This window comes from Ptychodera flava, chromosome 18 (assembly GCF_041260155.1).
Source record: "Ptychodera flava strain L36383 chromosome 18, AS_Pfla_20210202, whole genome shotgun sequence".
NCBI classification, from domain to species: domain Eukaryota; kingdom Metazoa; phylum Hemichordata; class Enteropneusta; family Ptychoderidae; genus Ptychodera; species Ptychodera flava.
This window is the reverse complement of record NC_091945.1, coordinates 7,230,950-7,246,947: the sequence shown is the minus strand read 5'-3', so window position 1 is coordinate 7,246,947 and position 15,998 is coordinate 7,230,950. Positions and strand designations below refer to the sequence as shown.

At 38.0% G+C, this 15,998-nt stretch overlaps 1 protein-coding gene across 1 annotated transcript in view; it reads right to left on the bottom strand.

The window, feature by feature from the left end:
- LOC139116749 (QRFP-like peptide receptor) overlaps positions 1 to 15,998 on the bottom strand; it is a 34,028-nt gene that overhangs the window by 3,151 nt on the left and 14,879 nt on the right. Inside the window, exons 2-3 of the mRNA XM_070679381.1 lie at positions 5,012 to 5,413; positions 3,632 to 3,847 (exon numbers count right to left, since the gene is read on the bottom strand). Coding sequence (XP_070535482.1) covers positions 3,632 to 3,847; positions 5,012 to 5,413 — 618 coding nt within the window. The remainder of the gene's footprint in view (positions 1 to 3,631; positions 3,848 to 5,011; positions 5,414 to 15,998) is intronic.

Sequence of the window (15,998 nt, the reverse complement as noted above, 5' to 3'; positions counted from 1 at the left end):
AATACTGATAAAACACAATTTTTGATCGACACGTATAAGTTGATTGGGCAGTGTATATGAAGTTGCATTAGTTTCCAACATCAGGCCTGGAAACCGTTAATGCAAATCGGTCTTCGTCTCCGCAGATATAGAGGTATTGAGAGCGGTTAAAAAAGAAATCTTCAGTCCTTGAATACAGGAATCAAATTCCAGTTTTGGGCGAAGACATTTTTGCAATCATTTTGAAGAAGATCTTGCTCCCAGTCTCGTTTTCACAACAATCAGTTATTTTCAAAATCCATATTTCGTTGACGAGTACAGTTCAGGCCTAGACGCATTAAACAGTATGAAAAATTAGGTGACTCGAGTTGATAAAGTAAAGACGTGGGAAACCCTAGAATTTACCGCATAATATCCTGATTGATGACGAAAATGTGTAATTATATTGCCAGCGCTGAATTACTGGATAAGCCGCATGAAGGTTGAATTTGAATGTCTGAAGTACTGATTACAAAACAGTTATTACCTCTGTCATTATCAGCATCATCATGCTGTCGCCATGGCAACCGGCAATTCTGAGGTAAGTATTCTGAAACAATGCCTTGTCTCTAATTGACATTGAGGTCAAAGTCATTTCATATTTTAAAATTTGACGCTTCTGACATCAATTGAGCAAACGAATTTTACACTATTTTGCAATTGCTCACACTTGTCCGCATTTAGGTAGCTGTCGCCTCGAAAATGTAAGACTTTCGTCTCACACTCGCCTGAGACAGAGTAGACCTATTCCCATCACACTTTCAGCGTACAAGGGGTGTCAAAATGTTCTATTCCTATCAAATGTTGAAGCAATATAATTTGTCCATTTCGACAGGATGATACAAGTGTTCTATTGTCAACAAATGCCGAGCCCTTTAATCTCGTCCGTTTAATCGCTGTAAGGTGAGGATTATACAAATGTTTAATTCTAGCCAAATGTCAAGCCTATATATCTTCTTCATTTAATCGTTGTACGGTAAGGATTATCCCCATGTTCTGTTCCTACCAAATGCCAACACAATATATCTTCTTCATTTAAACGGTTTAAGGCATATGTTATACTAATCCATAATTTGAATCCATCTCTTTGAAATATTGCAAAATTGTGAATGCACCAGCATGTCTCCCTTTCAATAGAATCTTGTTTTGCGGATAATCTGCATATTTCAAATTGATTCCATGGTTGTAGTTAAAGTGCTCAAGGGAGGGGGCTTTTTACGCAGCATGTAAATGTGGCGAAATATTTATTCTGTGTCATAAATATTGTAAAAGGAATCGCTGGGATTGAATTGATACTTCAATAGAAGCATCTGCTGCTTTGTCGGAAAACCCTTCTTAGTGAGGTTTTGACCCATCAACACTTTTCCTCCTACGGATTTTATACTTCGTTGCTAACGAAGTGGGTCCATGATTCGTGACAGAAACTTGAGCATTTACACACATCAGCAAATTAAGATTTAGAAACATTAAAAACATGACATTCTCCAAATGTCGGTGAACGTAAGTGCATATCATCACTGGTACGCTTGTATCACTGTATCACGGTTTGTCAGAAAAATAGCATGCATGTGTAGGCCTACACGAAATTAAACCCCTGGACAGGCGATATCCTTTCGCCATAATCACTTTGTCCATCTTTTTCCAGTCACAACGACAAATCAGATGACGAGACATGTATATGGAATATACCATGACATGCAAATAGTTGCGACATTAAAAGTTGTCAGGAGAGTAAGTTCATGAAAGTCAGCGAGTGAAAATTCTACCTGATCTTCGACGTAGTAACAGTGATGACGACAGGGATTTGGAAAGAGTGAATCAATACTATGCTTGTTGCACTAACAACCTAGTGTGTTGATATTAAAATCAAAATTGATTTCAGGCTGCTTTTGTGAGATCTTCTTGTCAAGACATGCTGTACATTTATCAGTAATCCATTATTTGAGAAATGCACCATTTACATTTTCATAATAGACAGCATAGAGTGTTTGTAAAGCAAGTGGAGATGAAAAGAGCTTATATCATATCGACAGATACATTTTACACGATGAAACGCACAATGAAGGAATTCCCGTAAAATAGTCCATCATCAACAGCTGCAATGCTTTGTAAGTTTATTCATTGACTAATATTCATCTGTTCATTGATTACATAAATGCCAATATGTTTAAAGAATGTGCCTGAAACAGCTGATAATCAATGGAATTACGACGTGAATTAAGTATTAGCTCTGTTCCATCTGTACACCGGAACAAGACTTCATTGTTGTGACCGGTTACGAATGTTCTGAAAATGTTGTAAATGCCTTTAATAAGAATATTTGAAGCAGTTTGATAATGGAATACACTCATGAGCAATCCCCTGTAGTGTTTGTACTTTAACCTTTTGCCATGTACATTATATTTCTAACACAGGGGCTCATAAGTGGCTATTTAAGTCAATATTACAGCGTTTTTCTTTCTTTTTCAAGAAAACATTACAGCTTTTTCAAGAGCACAACATTTGTGTAGCTCTCTTTTGAGTAGCTTGTATTGGCATGTATAGTGCGCCCTCAATGGGGAATGTGATCATATGTAAATACGACTTTTAGTTCCGTGACCTCTAGCCAATTCCTCTGGCCATGCCTTCTGGCCATGCGTACAGACGTCGCTGTGTTTACTGTACTAATACAGTAAGCATAGTACAGTAAGCATAGCGAGGGCAGGGCAGGAAGTAGGCATGGCTAGAGGTAACGGAACTAAAGGTCACATTTACGAGGACGCACATACATGCCAATACAAGCTACACAAAAGACAGCTACACAAATGTTGTGCTCTTCAGCTGGTTTATTTGTAACATTGAAAAAGAAAGAAAAACGCTGTAATATTGACTTAAATAGCCACTTATGAGCCCCTGTGTTCCTAACTAAGCCAATCGTGTGCACAGCTTTACCGCGGTGATCATTTAGAGCAACCAAGTTCATAAATTACAATCGCGTGATTCGTTTCCATCAGTTTATCAAACATATTACGACAATGAAATTTGCACATGAATTGTAAAATATTTACACTAAGGTATACCTAGGCCTCTCACTGAGTGCTGTACAGTGTGTACAAACAATTTAAGTATGAATGAATTGGGCTAGATTCGATTAGCTTCCCAATGAAGCTCTACCCAGTAATATACAACAGTCAAGTGATTTCGACGCAAAATAGCATCACACGTTTCTTTTTCTAAAACTAAAGCAATACTTCCAATGTAACATTAATATTGGAAAATGTAATAAGCTACCAGCGATGAAGAGGAAGCAATCTGATAATACACAGAATGTATATAATTTCATGTAGCTTTGCTATGGTGTAATAGAATAACATTCAAAAGCTTCGAACCTTTTAGTTTATGAACACTGTTTTGGGCATAAGGCCGTTCTCAGGCAACATCGTCAAAGATCGATTTCTTAGTTATTAAGTAGTTGTTCACCTGTGGAATATTTTGGATCATTTTGGAGACACCGGTCATGGCATCATGAAATGATTTGTCTATAGTGATACTACTATATTTTAATATGTAACGTCCGGTTTGATCATGCGTAAAGAACATCGAGGTTGTAAAGTGATAAGAACACGTGACTTACCCTAAAATTATCATTGAGAATGCTGTATACCAAAGGATTTACAAAGCTGTGAGCTGTGGCCAGCCATAAGACAAAACAATTGATGGTTCTCATCGTATCTTGATATCTCAAGTCACCGTACAGTTTGGGATGAAAAGTATTGACTAGCTTGAAGATGTGTAGAGGAAGCCAGAAGAGAGCAAATAGCAACACGATTATGACTAACATTTTGATCATCTGAAATAAAAGAATACCAGATCTAAATTTCATAAAGTTGAACTTTTCACAGCTTTTCTTGTAATATTATCAAGAAGAATCGCAGCAGACTGTTACAAAAGTAGTCAAAATACTGATTCAGCTATTCATTTCAGACTGGGTTCAAGTTCACTTGGCGTCAGTGTGTAATGCCATTTACAGTATTTCACTGAACACTAAGGATAAAATATGGCGACAATTTCATTCTCTCGTTGGCGACGGAAGAGATTTCTCTGTTTTACACCTATAATGTCCCTTATAACTGTTTTACTGTACCATTGATCGTGGTGCAAGGAGTCGTCGTAGAGTGCCATATTTTCGTTCGTTTAATTGACTTTACACCTCCATATCAGATTGATCGTCACACTTCAACGTCGATAAATTAAATGTCATTAGATTATCCACTTCAGCAATCTCTAACGAAGTTTTGGTAAAGTGGGAGACAGACGAACCGATGTCGAGATACAGTAAGTGTCTAGGAGTCAAATTAAAAAGTGAAATTCGACAAAGTCTGGAGTCATTTCCATTTGTAATGCCGTCAGAGGGGCAAGGTATAAATAAGAGCAGTATTTTCCTTCAGCTTCATAGTTTTCTGGACTCACTCTCATGCGAGAAGCTCCCTTCAAACTTACATTGTATTGTAAAAGTTTGAATTATACTCTTACCAAATAAAAAATGCAAATAAGGGGTTCCCATCCAAAGTTTGGTACTATAGAAACAAATTACCTAACATTTGAAATTCAAAATGGCCGCCATTCTTGTGTTAACCCTATGAGGTAAAAAAGACGTTGAAAATTTTTCTTACGCCGAAAGCTTAAAAATGAGCCCCCTAGTGGTAGACCAGAGCAGTATTGAAACAAATTGTCAGTACGAATGTCTGTCCTCGAGGCACATTCTACCTTAATATGAACGGAAAGCAGGGTCGTCCGCTGACATTAATATGGATACATAGGAAACGGTTTTGGAAAGTTTGTTTCAGAAAAGCTGGAAACTTCACTGTTTTCGGAGTCAAAGTGTTAAAACTAGAGGGTGAATATAAAATGTGTATATAACGTGTACAGCAAAATATAACAAAGGTAGATTTCATTTAATGCGTCTTTATTAAGTTGGTTTCCAAAAAGCATTTGGGATCCAAAATTAGCTTACCTTCTTCTTTGCCCTTGCCTGTTCCTGGTCTCTGATTTGATCAGCGTTTCCTGGGATAGTTCGACCCCACAAACGCAATCCCACGGCGCTGTATGTGCAACACAGTACACCTAGAGGTATAACGTACGTGACCAACAATATAATTAGCTCAAAACATCGGGCAAAGATCGAATTGGGGAACCACTCGCTGCAGAAGAAGATGATCTCGCCGTCGTAGTGTCTCTTTTCCACCCTAAGAAAGACCGTTTGGGTGGTTGCTAAGGAACCAGCAAGCAACCAGATGAGGATGAAGACAATCTTGGCCCTGTTTTTGGTGACTCTCACTTTCAGCGGGTAGAAGACAGCAAAGTAGCGGTCAACTCCGACAGCCGTCAATGTCAGCACGCTCACTATTACTGCAATCTGTAACGAGATAATGGAACGAACTTGTCAAATACCTCATCCATAAAGAAGTGATTACTTCTATTGGATAGGTAAACGCTGTGGCTTGCAGTGTAAGCAAGATAAACGTTGATTGCACAGATCTGGTCAAATAGATAAGCATATGCAACAAAGATGGTCTGGAGATTACTATAGTGTTCCAAAAGACCTCTTTGATGAAAAATATAATTCCTGTGCTATGAAGAGAAGCAGAAGAGGCCAGAATTATGCCTATATCTAACTGGTTTCTATTTCGTTGATTCCTTTTCATATTGTTTATCCACCGCAGTTTTGAAAGCATATTGACGCGTATTCTCAAATCCTGTTACACGCATTTCCCACTCTGTCTATCGCTTATTAATTAATATTTATCAGCCATTTCCTATTATATAAACTATGATTTCAAATATGCGTATTCTACCTGGAGTAAATTCAAAAACCATTTTACTGGGTAGTCTGTTAGATGTAAAAATGTCTCTTTTCGCAAACACCATGAACGTACGGTAGTGAACAGATATCTGGGAAATGTGCTTAAGGGATTTTTTTTGCAAAGTGTCGGTAGAATTTGATGTCTAGACATTCCGACAACAAATTTAAAAACATCTTTGATAATGTACGAAAGTCCTAACGGGTGTGCAATATTATCCTTAAAAATCACTGGGAGATATCTAGTGTCCACAAGCAGCTTCCCCGGGTCGATAGTTTGTTTACCATCCACGATGCTATATGGATTTATCTTGTATTAATATTTTCATTGCCTGTGGTCATTTCATTACAGCCTCTACCTGAGACTACTTTATGTAATTATTACGTCGAATTTCGGCGACTTTATAAAAAAAGACCGTCTTGAAGCACTTAAAATTGAAAACCACATCACGAACTAATGCATTAATTATAGGTATCGGGACGCTGTACGACAGTAGTAATTGTATCTTCCATGTAGTATTACTGTTTATTATATATGTACCACAGTTTATTCTCATCGAAGCGCGCGCGTACTACCGGTATTTGCACTGCAGTGCAAATACCAAAAACATTACGCCATTACTTTATGTTAATGAGTATTTACCAATTTTGACCCGGAACTATTTTTGTTTGTAAACACAAAAATGTCGTCCACAAGTTGGAATTTCAAAGAAGCATTTGAGATGTTCTAATCATTTTTATAAAAACTGCACAAATCCTAATTGTCATGATAGCATGGTATTCAGCTCAGTTGTACTGACTTCGCTCTCTCTCTCCCGCTCGTCCATTTCGTTTTAAAATATTTGCTTTTGGAAAAATACTACAGCCAAGATGAACTCGTACTCTTATCTACAACAGCAGCTTACGCTGAAATTTCCTGAGTTTAAAATTAAGTATGACTTGATATTTTCCCTCTTCAATGATTATTTTAGTGATATTTTCATGTTAATTTATTTTTGTAAGCTTTCATCTTGAGATATATCTACTTCTTTTATTGTTTCAACAATTGATTGTTTTATTGTCTTGTACTGTGTGTATTATTCTTGTTTTTGAGAGCTATACTGTACGGAATTAATTTTTCTGCTGCAAAGAGAGATTAGTCAGAAGTGTGTATTTTGAGTGTAGAAAACCCTACATGATAAATCGTCAACAGCTACTGTATCATTGGTTTGTCTTACATATATTTGCATTTTGAATGTGAAATTTGGATGTAATGCAGACAGCATTCTTTTTCAAAAAAACGCTAACGTTTAGCTAATTAGTCAATTATTAATAGGCAATGATCAAACACAGCAAGATAGACAGACGGACACTAGAAAGACTGAAAATGAGACAAAAAAACTTGTAATGGTGAAAATTTGACAGAATCAAAACCTGTAATCTCTCCTTTTCTAGACACTAGGCAGTCCAATCAACGAAGTGATAAAAGATAGTTTCTCATATTTATCTTGATCTTGTTTATTCACCAATGGTTTTCACGTTTCTAATTAATTGCAAATTTGGCTGTTTGCTGGTTTCCGAACACGTATCATGATAGATGATATATTGCTAGTGTATTCATCACATAATGGCCGTTTTTATTATCGATGACAACATTTTACAGACATCCAATAAGTAGCGAAGAACCAAATGCCTTAAATGTCTTTAGCTAATAAAAGGTTAAAACGTTTTGCTTAGTCGCGTAATTGGCCATAAATATACGACAATCATTGCCAGTTACGTTTAAAAAGCATTTGCGGGCTTTCAAAGCACGCATCAAGAAATTAGACGACGGGAGAGTATCTGCACTGAGCTTGGTCAAATTCCACTTTATCACAGGACATGCAATTAGAGTTACAAGATTGCAAGGGGGTCGTAAAAGCTGTAGGGAGTGACCTACAGAGAATGACCTTACAGTAAACCTGCCCCTGCCCAAGTTGTAGGTGAACGTTTGCAACCTCTGGAGAATATCTGAACTTTTAGATACACGTCTCCTGGCGATGGCGAGTAGACAGGCAGAACAGTTTGCCTGATTTAAAAGAACATTGACGCAAGAATGTTGAGAGCAATTTCGCTGGGGCCGATTAATTTCTAGAGAAACCTACCGTCGACGAACCGAAAGGAAAATATATCGATCAACAGCATATTCCTAGGATCTTAGAAGTTGAACAGTAGGATTGTTAATAACGAACTGTATCTTTTAAGTATGGCGTGACTTACTACTTGCGTTGATAAAGACCTGTACCGTGTGATTTTGACTGCGTGCAGACACTATTGAAGAAGAACTGGTTTCGCTTCAATGCATACGGACTTAACAATGTCACCTGCATGATGGTAAAATTGTGCCCCACACGCAATATGTAAATGTAAGAGAGTTTGTTCTCTCCGAAGTATCATGCGTAAGTTTGCCGTTTTCAAGTTGAAATGTAAATTTGAATTTTGTTGTCCTTAATGATTGGGGAAAACATGCCAGATAGTTTGCACTAGGTTTAAACCAAGAACCCAGATAGTAACGCCCTGCATTTACGATATTAAATGCTCTCTTTTATTCATTTCGGAAAGTGTGTTTTTCTTAAAGGATAAGTTTATCTTAAAGGAGAGATAACGCTGAGTTTAGGATCGGTACGTGTTGTGAGACAAAACGTCTAAATTCATGGGATGAATGTCGAGGCTCTTCGCCAAGTTGAACGATAAGGTAGAACGCCTCGAGGACAGATATTCCGACTCTCAAACTTTTACATTTCTTTTCTGATATAAGCTCTTGGTGTAAAAAAACTTTTCACCGGCTTAGTTTTTCGATATGCGAAAAATTGTATTTTTTTTCCATGGAGTTAACACAGGGATGGCGGCCATTTCGAATTTTAAATATCGGTAAATCTTGGGTTATTTGTTTCTCTAGTACCAAAATTTGCATGGTATCCCCCCCCCCCCTCGCACGATTTTCATTCTTGATTTTGAAAGAGAATGGTTGAAAGATTCCGTATGGAAAGTTTGAGCAAAGTTTAAGTCTTTCACTTTCGAGGCGCATACTACCTTAATGTGTAAGGCAAAACAATGCAGTTACAGGGTAGGAATCCACTTAAATGGTTTTGTAATAAGTGTTGCTCTTTAAGAAAAAAAAAACATTAACTCGTTTGGAAGTTTTTTACCATGTTTTGTTATTTTATTACGATGGTTGGAAACTGCAGAATCAAGAATTCAACAAGGGAATAAACCTCAACGGACTACAACGGTACAAACTCTGACTGCAGTATTGAGACAGCCATGGTGACGGTATGTATAGCAGAAGCATGGTGCCATAGCAACGAACCTAGGGGTGTATCCTCTTCGTCGTCAAACTTTTTTGGCGATATTGCCGCAAATTTAATTGTTCTCACCCCAAATAACGGAGAAATGCATGAGTTGTTAAACTGAAATATAAGTAGTTTTGACGAATCTGATAATTGGTCATTGTTAATGCTACCCTGAAAAATCGGGCCCCTTAGGAACTGTGAGACGCGCGCAGCAAAGACCCTAAAAAGATAGACGCGGCCTGAATATTACTTCTTCTGTATTTCAATTATAATTTGCATAGGTAACATTTCATGCAGCTTACATGATGATAGTCCGCGCCTCGAAATTGAATGCAACCTTGCCGCAAGGAAACTTTTAACCCATTGCCTTTCGAAATAAAGTATAAAAGTATTAAAGGAGTTACAGTATAAATTTTGTACCAGTGATAAACAAATTATCCAATATTTACCGACACTTGAAATTCAAAATAGCCGGCATTTTGCAATGCAGAAATAGTAAATTATCGAGTTTTACAAAAATAAGCTGGTGAAAACTTTATTTACTTCAATAAGCTTTAAAATGAGCCTCACAAGTGGTAGACTAAATACGTATTGTACAAGTTTGAAGGTCCGAATATCTGTCCTCGATGCGCATTTTACTGTAAGGAGCGATCGGCGTTTCTTTTCAAAAAGACAGACAGCAGGTTTATTTTTTTGATAATAAATCCAAGTGTCTCTACAAACGTGGACTACAGCGTGTGTAAACGAAACCAATGTGTTCCTGATGTGTATGTGTGTATATGTTGACAAGCTTAATATTGTGTGAACATATATTGAAATATGTTAAGTTGTTTGTCTCAATCCTTAGACACTATGCAAAGGAAGGCTATGATGACGATGGTTTGCAATGGTATAACACATAATTAGGACACTACGTCGGTTTTCGTGAGGACAGGTTTTTTCAAACATCGAATTCCATTTTTATTTCACATTGATGTCTCAAAATGAATTGTTGATTCAAGCCAAGAATTAACTAAACACGCTGTAGTGCGCCGCGTAAATGTTAGGGAGAGCCTTAAGTAATTACAGGGGCGGTGGGCCGGGGAACTTGGGGGAGGGTCACTTTTTAGAAAACAGTTCAAGGGGGAGGGTCACTTTTTATAAACCTATCTTGGGGGGAGGGTCACTTTTGACAGAAGCTGATTTTATGGCCAAAACTTTGATTGTCCATGTGATATTTCCTGAATAGGAAATCACCAACAAAATACGTACACATTATAGACCGCCATGCATAGTGAATTGACATTTCGGTGAAATTCCAAAATCAAATTTCTTGCACAACCATTTACTTGTAACCACTCTATTCTAATCAAGAACAATAATGTGAATAATCAAGCATACATAAATGCACAGATTTATCTAATTTTGTACTGAAAAAAAAAATATTCATGGTTTCATCATAGACCGCTATGCATAGTGAATCAACGTTAACATTTCAGTGAAATTCCAAAGTCAAATTTCTTACACAACCATAGACTTGTAACCACTCTATTCTAATCAAGAACATTAATATCAATAATCAAGGTTACACAAATGCAAATATTTACCTATTTTTGTATTGGAAAAAACTACTCATAATTTCATCATAGACACCATGGATAGTGAAACAACTTTTTAGATGAAATTCAGAAATCTATTGCTTGTACACAAACGCACATTTTACTTCCCTATTCAAGCAAAGTACATTTAAATACATTTTCAAACATATATAATATACAGATATAGCATGTTTTGTGGGGGTAAATTGTCAATAATTTGCCTGACACTCCATGTATTATGATTTGATATTTTTGGATGAAGCATAAATCAGCCACAATTTGCCTTCTTATAGTTGCACAAAATATGGTGACCCTCCCTCAAATGTATGAAATACCATATCTCTTCAAAAATTCTTGCTTGATAAATTGCGACTTTTGCTCCAAAAACACCAGCCCTCCCCTCTGTAATTTGTCTCTAACATAACAATTGAACCAATTGTTATGTAAATTGCTGATACTGTTTTAGTTATTCCTGGGGAGAATACCGCAGTGGTTGGGGGAGGGTCGTTTTAGAATGTCGAACAAGGGGAGGGTCACATTTTAGACAGGAGGATAGGGGAGGGTCACATTTTCGGTACAGGTGTGCGCGAAATTCCCCCGGCCCACCCACCCCACCCCCTGTAATTACTGAAGGCTCCCTTATCAGGATTTCTGGATCCGGCAGACGACTACTTTTTCGTAACTCCACAAAACCCGCAGAACGGGGTCAATCAAATTACCAGCCATTTGCCGACCACCATGATGAGATAGCACAGTGTAACATTCAAATTGCGTACAACTCTGCATTCAACTTCTCCGTGTGACATCGTTGTGTGTATTCTTTCTCAAATGAATTCCGCGACTTTGTGATGATAAAAAACTTGATTATTGCAAAACATTCCTGATATTGACTGTGCATTGAAGCAAGAATATCGGCAATGATGAAAAAAAGAATATTGTTCTACATTCCGTCGGGGCATGTGTTTGCTCTTTGCAACCGCTTACTTTTTTGCAATCACAAACGCTCCGAGGAAATGAAGACACGTTACAGTCGCTTCAGTGGGCTTTTACTGTACGAGATAGTGTGATGTTTAGGTTCAAGTATGCCTCGGTGAATTATTACATTTAACCGATCGTCTATATATCGTCACTGAAGTAGGGTGGCAATCATAGGAAACAAGTGAGGTGTTTTGACTCAATAATACAAACGTAAAAAAACTATAACGGCTACATGAGATGATTTGGATAATTAACATATTTCAAGGGTTGGATTCAGCCAAGTGCTTTTTAATGTGATGTCGTCGCTAGGTGACTCGGCGCCGTACGTTGTATGATCGAATGCGCTCAACAATTAACTGATTAGAATTTGTTCATCGAGTACCCATAACTTTCCTAAGGACAATTATCTTTTCGAATTCTCTGATATTTCGTTTAGTGTAAAGATTTCCCCGCCCAGAAGAAATTTTTTTTTTCGAGGCATGTCAATTTAATTTCACTTCCATTGGAACTACAGAATCTACAATGATCCCGTGGCCTATTTGACAAAATGAGGTCAGGATTTGTCGTTTTTATGGTAGTACACGCCCCGGACCGAACTCGAAATTGAAAATCCTATAAACTTTTGCTTAAACTTTCCACCGGGAAACAGTAAGCTATTTCCTTTCGAATTCGACAGTAATAATCAGTGAGCACCATGCAAAATTTAGTTTTGAGAAACATTACTATTAAACTGTATTAACTCCTATGGGGAAGATACATTCTCGATTTCACAAAATAAGCTGGTGAAAACTTTATCCACTCCAAGAGTTTCAAAATGAGTTCCAACAAGTGGTAAGCTTAGACCAGAAAGGAATTGAAAAATCTGAGAGTCCGAATATCTGTCCCTGGGTCGCATTCTATCTTTATCAACATGCATGCCCGACTGGTCGCTCGAAAATACTCATCGATCATCCATTCGATGCTCGGGAATAGTATAGTCGCTTCATGAAAACCTACCGGCAACCTTTTTTCTTCAAGTTCCGTGCATATTGCTAGGTGATATCACATTGTTAAGAATTCAGTGTCTTTTTGATGGTTTTGAAACACGAGTTGCCCAAAACGACCTGAGAACAGTATAATGCATCAATTTGATAAAATATTCTGATCAGATTGTCTTATGCAGCCGAGACCCTTGTCATATATACCTTAAAACCGCAGTTTCACAGTTATGCCAATTATTTCTTCAATCCCGTTTGTGAATGTAAAAATAAAAAGAAGATAAACATAGTAATTAAGGCTAAGTCTCGATTATTAATCGCCAATCCCTTCAAGACCGTAGGTCGTTGCATCATGTTTAGTGTACAGCGTTTCTGGCCTAACAGTTTCAACGGTTGGCCGACTTTTACAAGTTCAAAGAAACTGTTAATAAAATATTCAGTTACAAATCTGTTTAAGTCCGTCGGGAAACATTTACAAAGTGGTTGACGATTTGTTAGGTTTATATTTCTTCAGACGCTATTTCGTCGGTGATTAAAATTGTATGACTTACCGTATTTTCTCAGCTATTAGGCGTGATTAATTTTACAATCTCGACTTTGGACAGTCTATCTCTGAAGCCTGAAAACATTCATCGTCCATAAGTTACACCCTAGAGATAATAGATTTTCACTTGAGCTTTCGTTATTACTCTCGATAAGATAACACAACATAATATAAACAAGCGGCAACGAAGTTGTAGTGTTAAGGTGTTACGTTGAATCACAATTATAGACAATGTGTCTTTGTGTAAATTAAAAATTAGAGATTTTTCAGAGGCAGCCAACAAAGATGTCGGTGAAAAGGCGCTGATAATTGATTTCCTTGCGGATGAGTGGGCGGGAGAAATCAAACTATTTCTCAGTGGACGAATAGAAAGAGATCCATTAGAGTGTCCGCCTATATGACAGGGATGCTTTCGAGATTTTACCGACCGAGAAATGAAATATGTTGAAAAATAAAGAGAGTATAGTGGACAGCAGCGGGAAGACATTATGTTTCAGAGGACAAACACTACAACTATATTTATTTCTCAGCCAAAGTGTCAAGGTATAGAAAAAGAGGAAACAAAAACTAGCATTGTGATTGGTGAAAATTAAGTGAAACGGTCGTCGGAACTGCGCCTGTGCTAGTTCTTCTATACAAACAATGTATTTCGTGCACGATATCTAGAAGCATCTCATCATCATAGCTGCAACTTTTAAATTATACGATGTAGATTATGATAGACATGTTTAAACTTTCATCGATCACCAGCGTACCGTGGATACAGTGTTTACATTGGTCGTATGGGTCCCATTCGACTTTGAGTGCAGTTCTGACGACTGTATCACTTTAAAGCTATTGCACACTACTCCGATTTCAGGGCTCGAATTAGCGGTAGTCTCGCGTCAACAGGCTACCAACTTTTCCCTGGGGCTACCAAAATCCATGAAATGGTAGCCCACATGGACTACTAAAGACCGGGACATAAAATTTAGTCAGTACTTGGCGTGCAATGTCCAATATCTGAACTGACGTACTTGAATGACAGGCACTGGAAGTGATGGTCAATGAAAACGCATTTTCATAGCATTTTGATCATAGTGTATCAATCACGGGTAATATGCCTCCTCCCTACAGAAAGCCCATGGTCTATTTTTATTACTGCTACAGATGTCTAAGTCTCGACGTGCTGAGAAGGTCGTTGTCGTTGTCATGACGACTATCAAAATTTCCATACAACTCTGAGAATGAAACAAGTCAATAGATCACCAAACTTATGAGTATCACCGTTGTCCATTAGGCCAAAAACGATCGTTTCTGGTCACCGCGTGTGTCATTTCAGAACCTGCGCGTCATGGCATTTTTGTGGGTTACATACTGATCAGTAGACCTATCCTTGATATCCCTGTTTGCATGTCCAATATTGTTAAACAGAAAACGGAAGTATTATGCAGCCAGTGATAAAAGACTATAACTGTTGCATCAATAGTGCCAAACCAGCATTGTTAAGAAAAAAGGGGAAAAAAGAAAACCGCATCGCTGCACCACTTTTGCTGAATGTCAAGGACCAGAAACATTTTTTTTTTGGGGGGGGGGGGCCTTAAACCTGTTTCCTTTTGGTACTTGGTGTGTAAGTATTCTTCACATCAAATGACTAGAAAATTCACTTCGTGGGCAGAATCTTGAAAAATTGTTTTTTCTTGTCTGGTTAATGAAAAACAATATCCCAAAACTAAAATATGCATGGGCTACCAAATCTTGTCACTGGACTACCAACTTCAGAAAATAGTAGCCTAAATTGACTACCAGTGGAAAAAGTTAATTTCGAGCCCTGGATTTAGAGTAAAGTCATCCAGAACTCAGCCATGTCGTTGTGGATAGTTACGTTAATATCTGTAGCATGCGTTCCCTATCAAATCCCACTTTGAAACGCACTCGAAGTGTTTTTACCGCATTCGGACATGGGGTAAAATGCGTTCCATCAATGTTTTGCCTTCAGCTATTTTGTACATACATGCGATTATTTTATCACGAATGCAAGAGCACTGCAAGTTTAGCTGCTAAACGTCTCTGACTCAACACAAATGTCAGGTGAAAGGTGTCTGGGCGCTTAAGGCAGAGTCACAGGAAAGTACCGCGACGTCTTGGTGCTGTTCGGCAATGTTTGTAAGTGTAACCGTCAACAAGACTAGGAGTATATCCCAATAGTTCTCTTTCCGGTTCCATGGTGCCTTGCGCGCCAGGGTGACGTTTACTTCCGGGCCCCTGCTGCAGACGACATTGTTATGCTGAATAGCGTACGTAAACATATGATGCAATCGTAAACATGGGTAGATCAGACTCATGTTGTGTACCTTTTTGTCACCGAAGACGCAACAGAGATGGCGGTATGTACTATACTTTTCCTAATGCCCCTCTGGAAAGACGAGAGGCATGGATTAAGTACATAAAATGCCATGTAAAGTCATGGGAGCCGAAACCATGGTCGAAAATATGCAACATACACTTTCAAGATTTCCGTAAGTCCGATGATCCAGACTCAAAAGCTTATGTACCAACTGTATTTCCAAAGAGGTTGACCAGGCAGAAAAGAAGACGGGAACACATAACTGGCATACGAAGAAAACATGTGAAGATAAGTGTTGTACACTATGTGATCGTGTATGTGAGTAGGTATCGGTAGACCGTGTGCGCGTGCAGACTAGTGTCCAGGCCGTGGATAGAGGGACAGTGCCGTGGTTTATGACTGAACTAATATACTGAATGTAGCGTGTC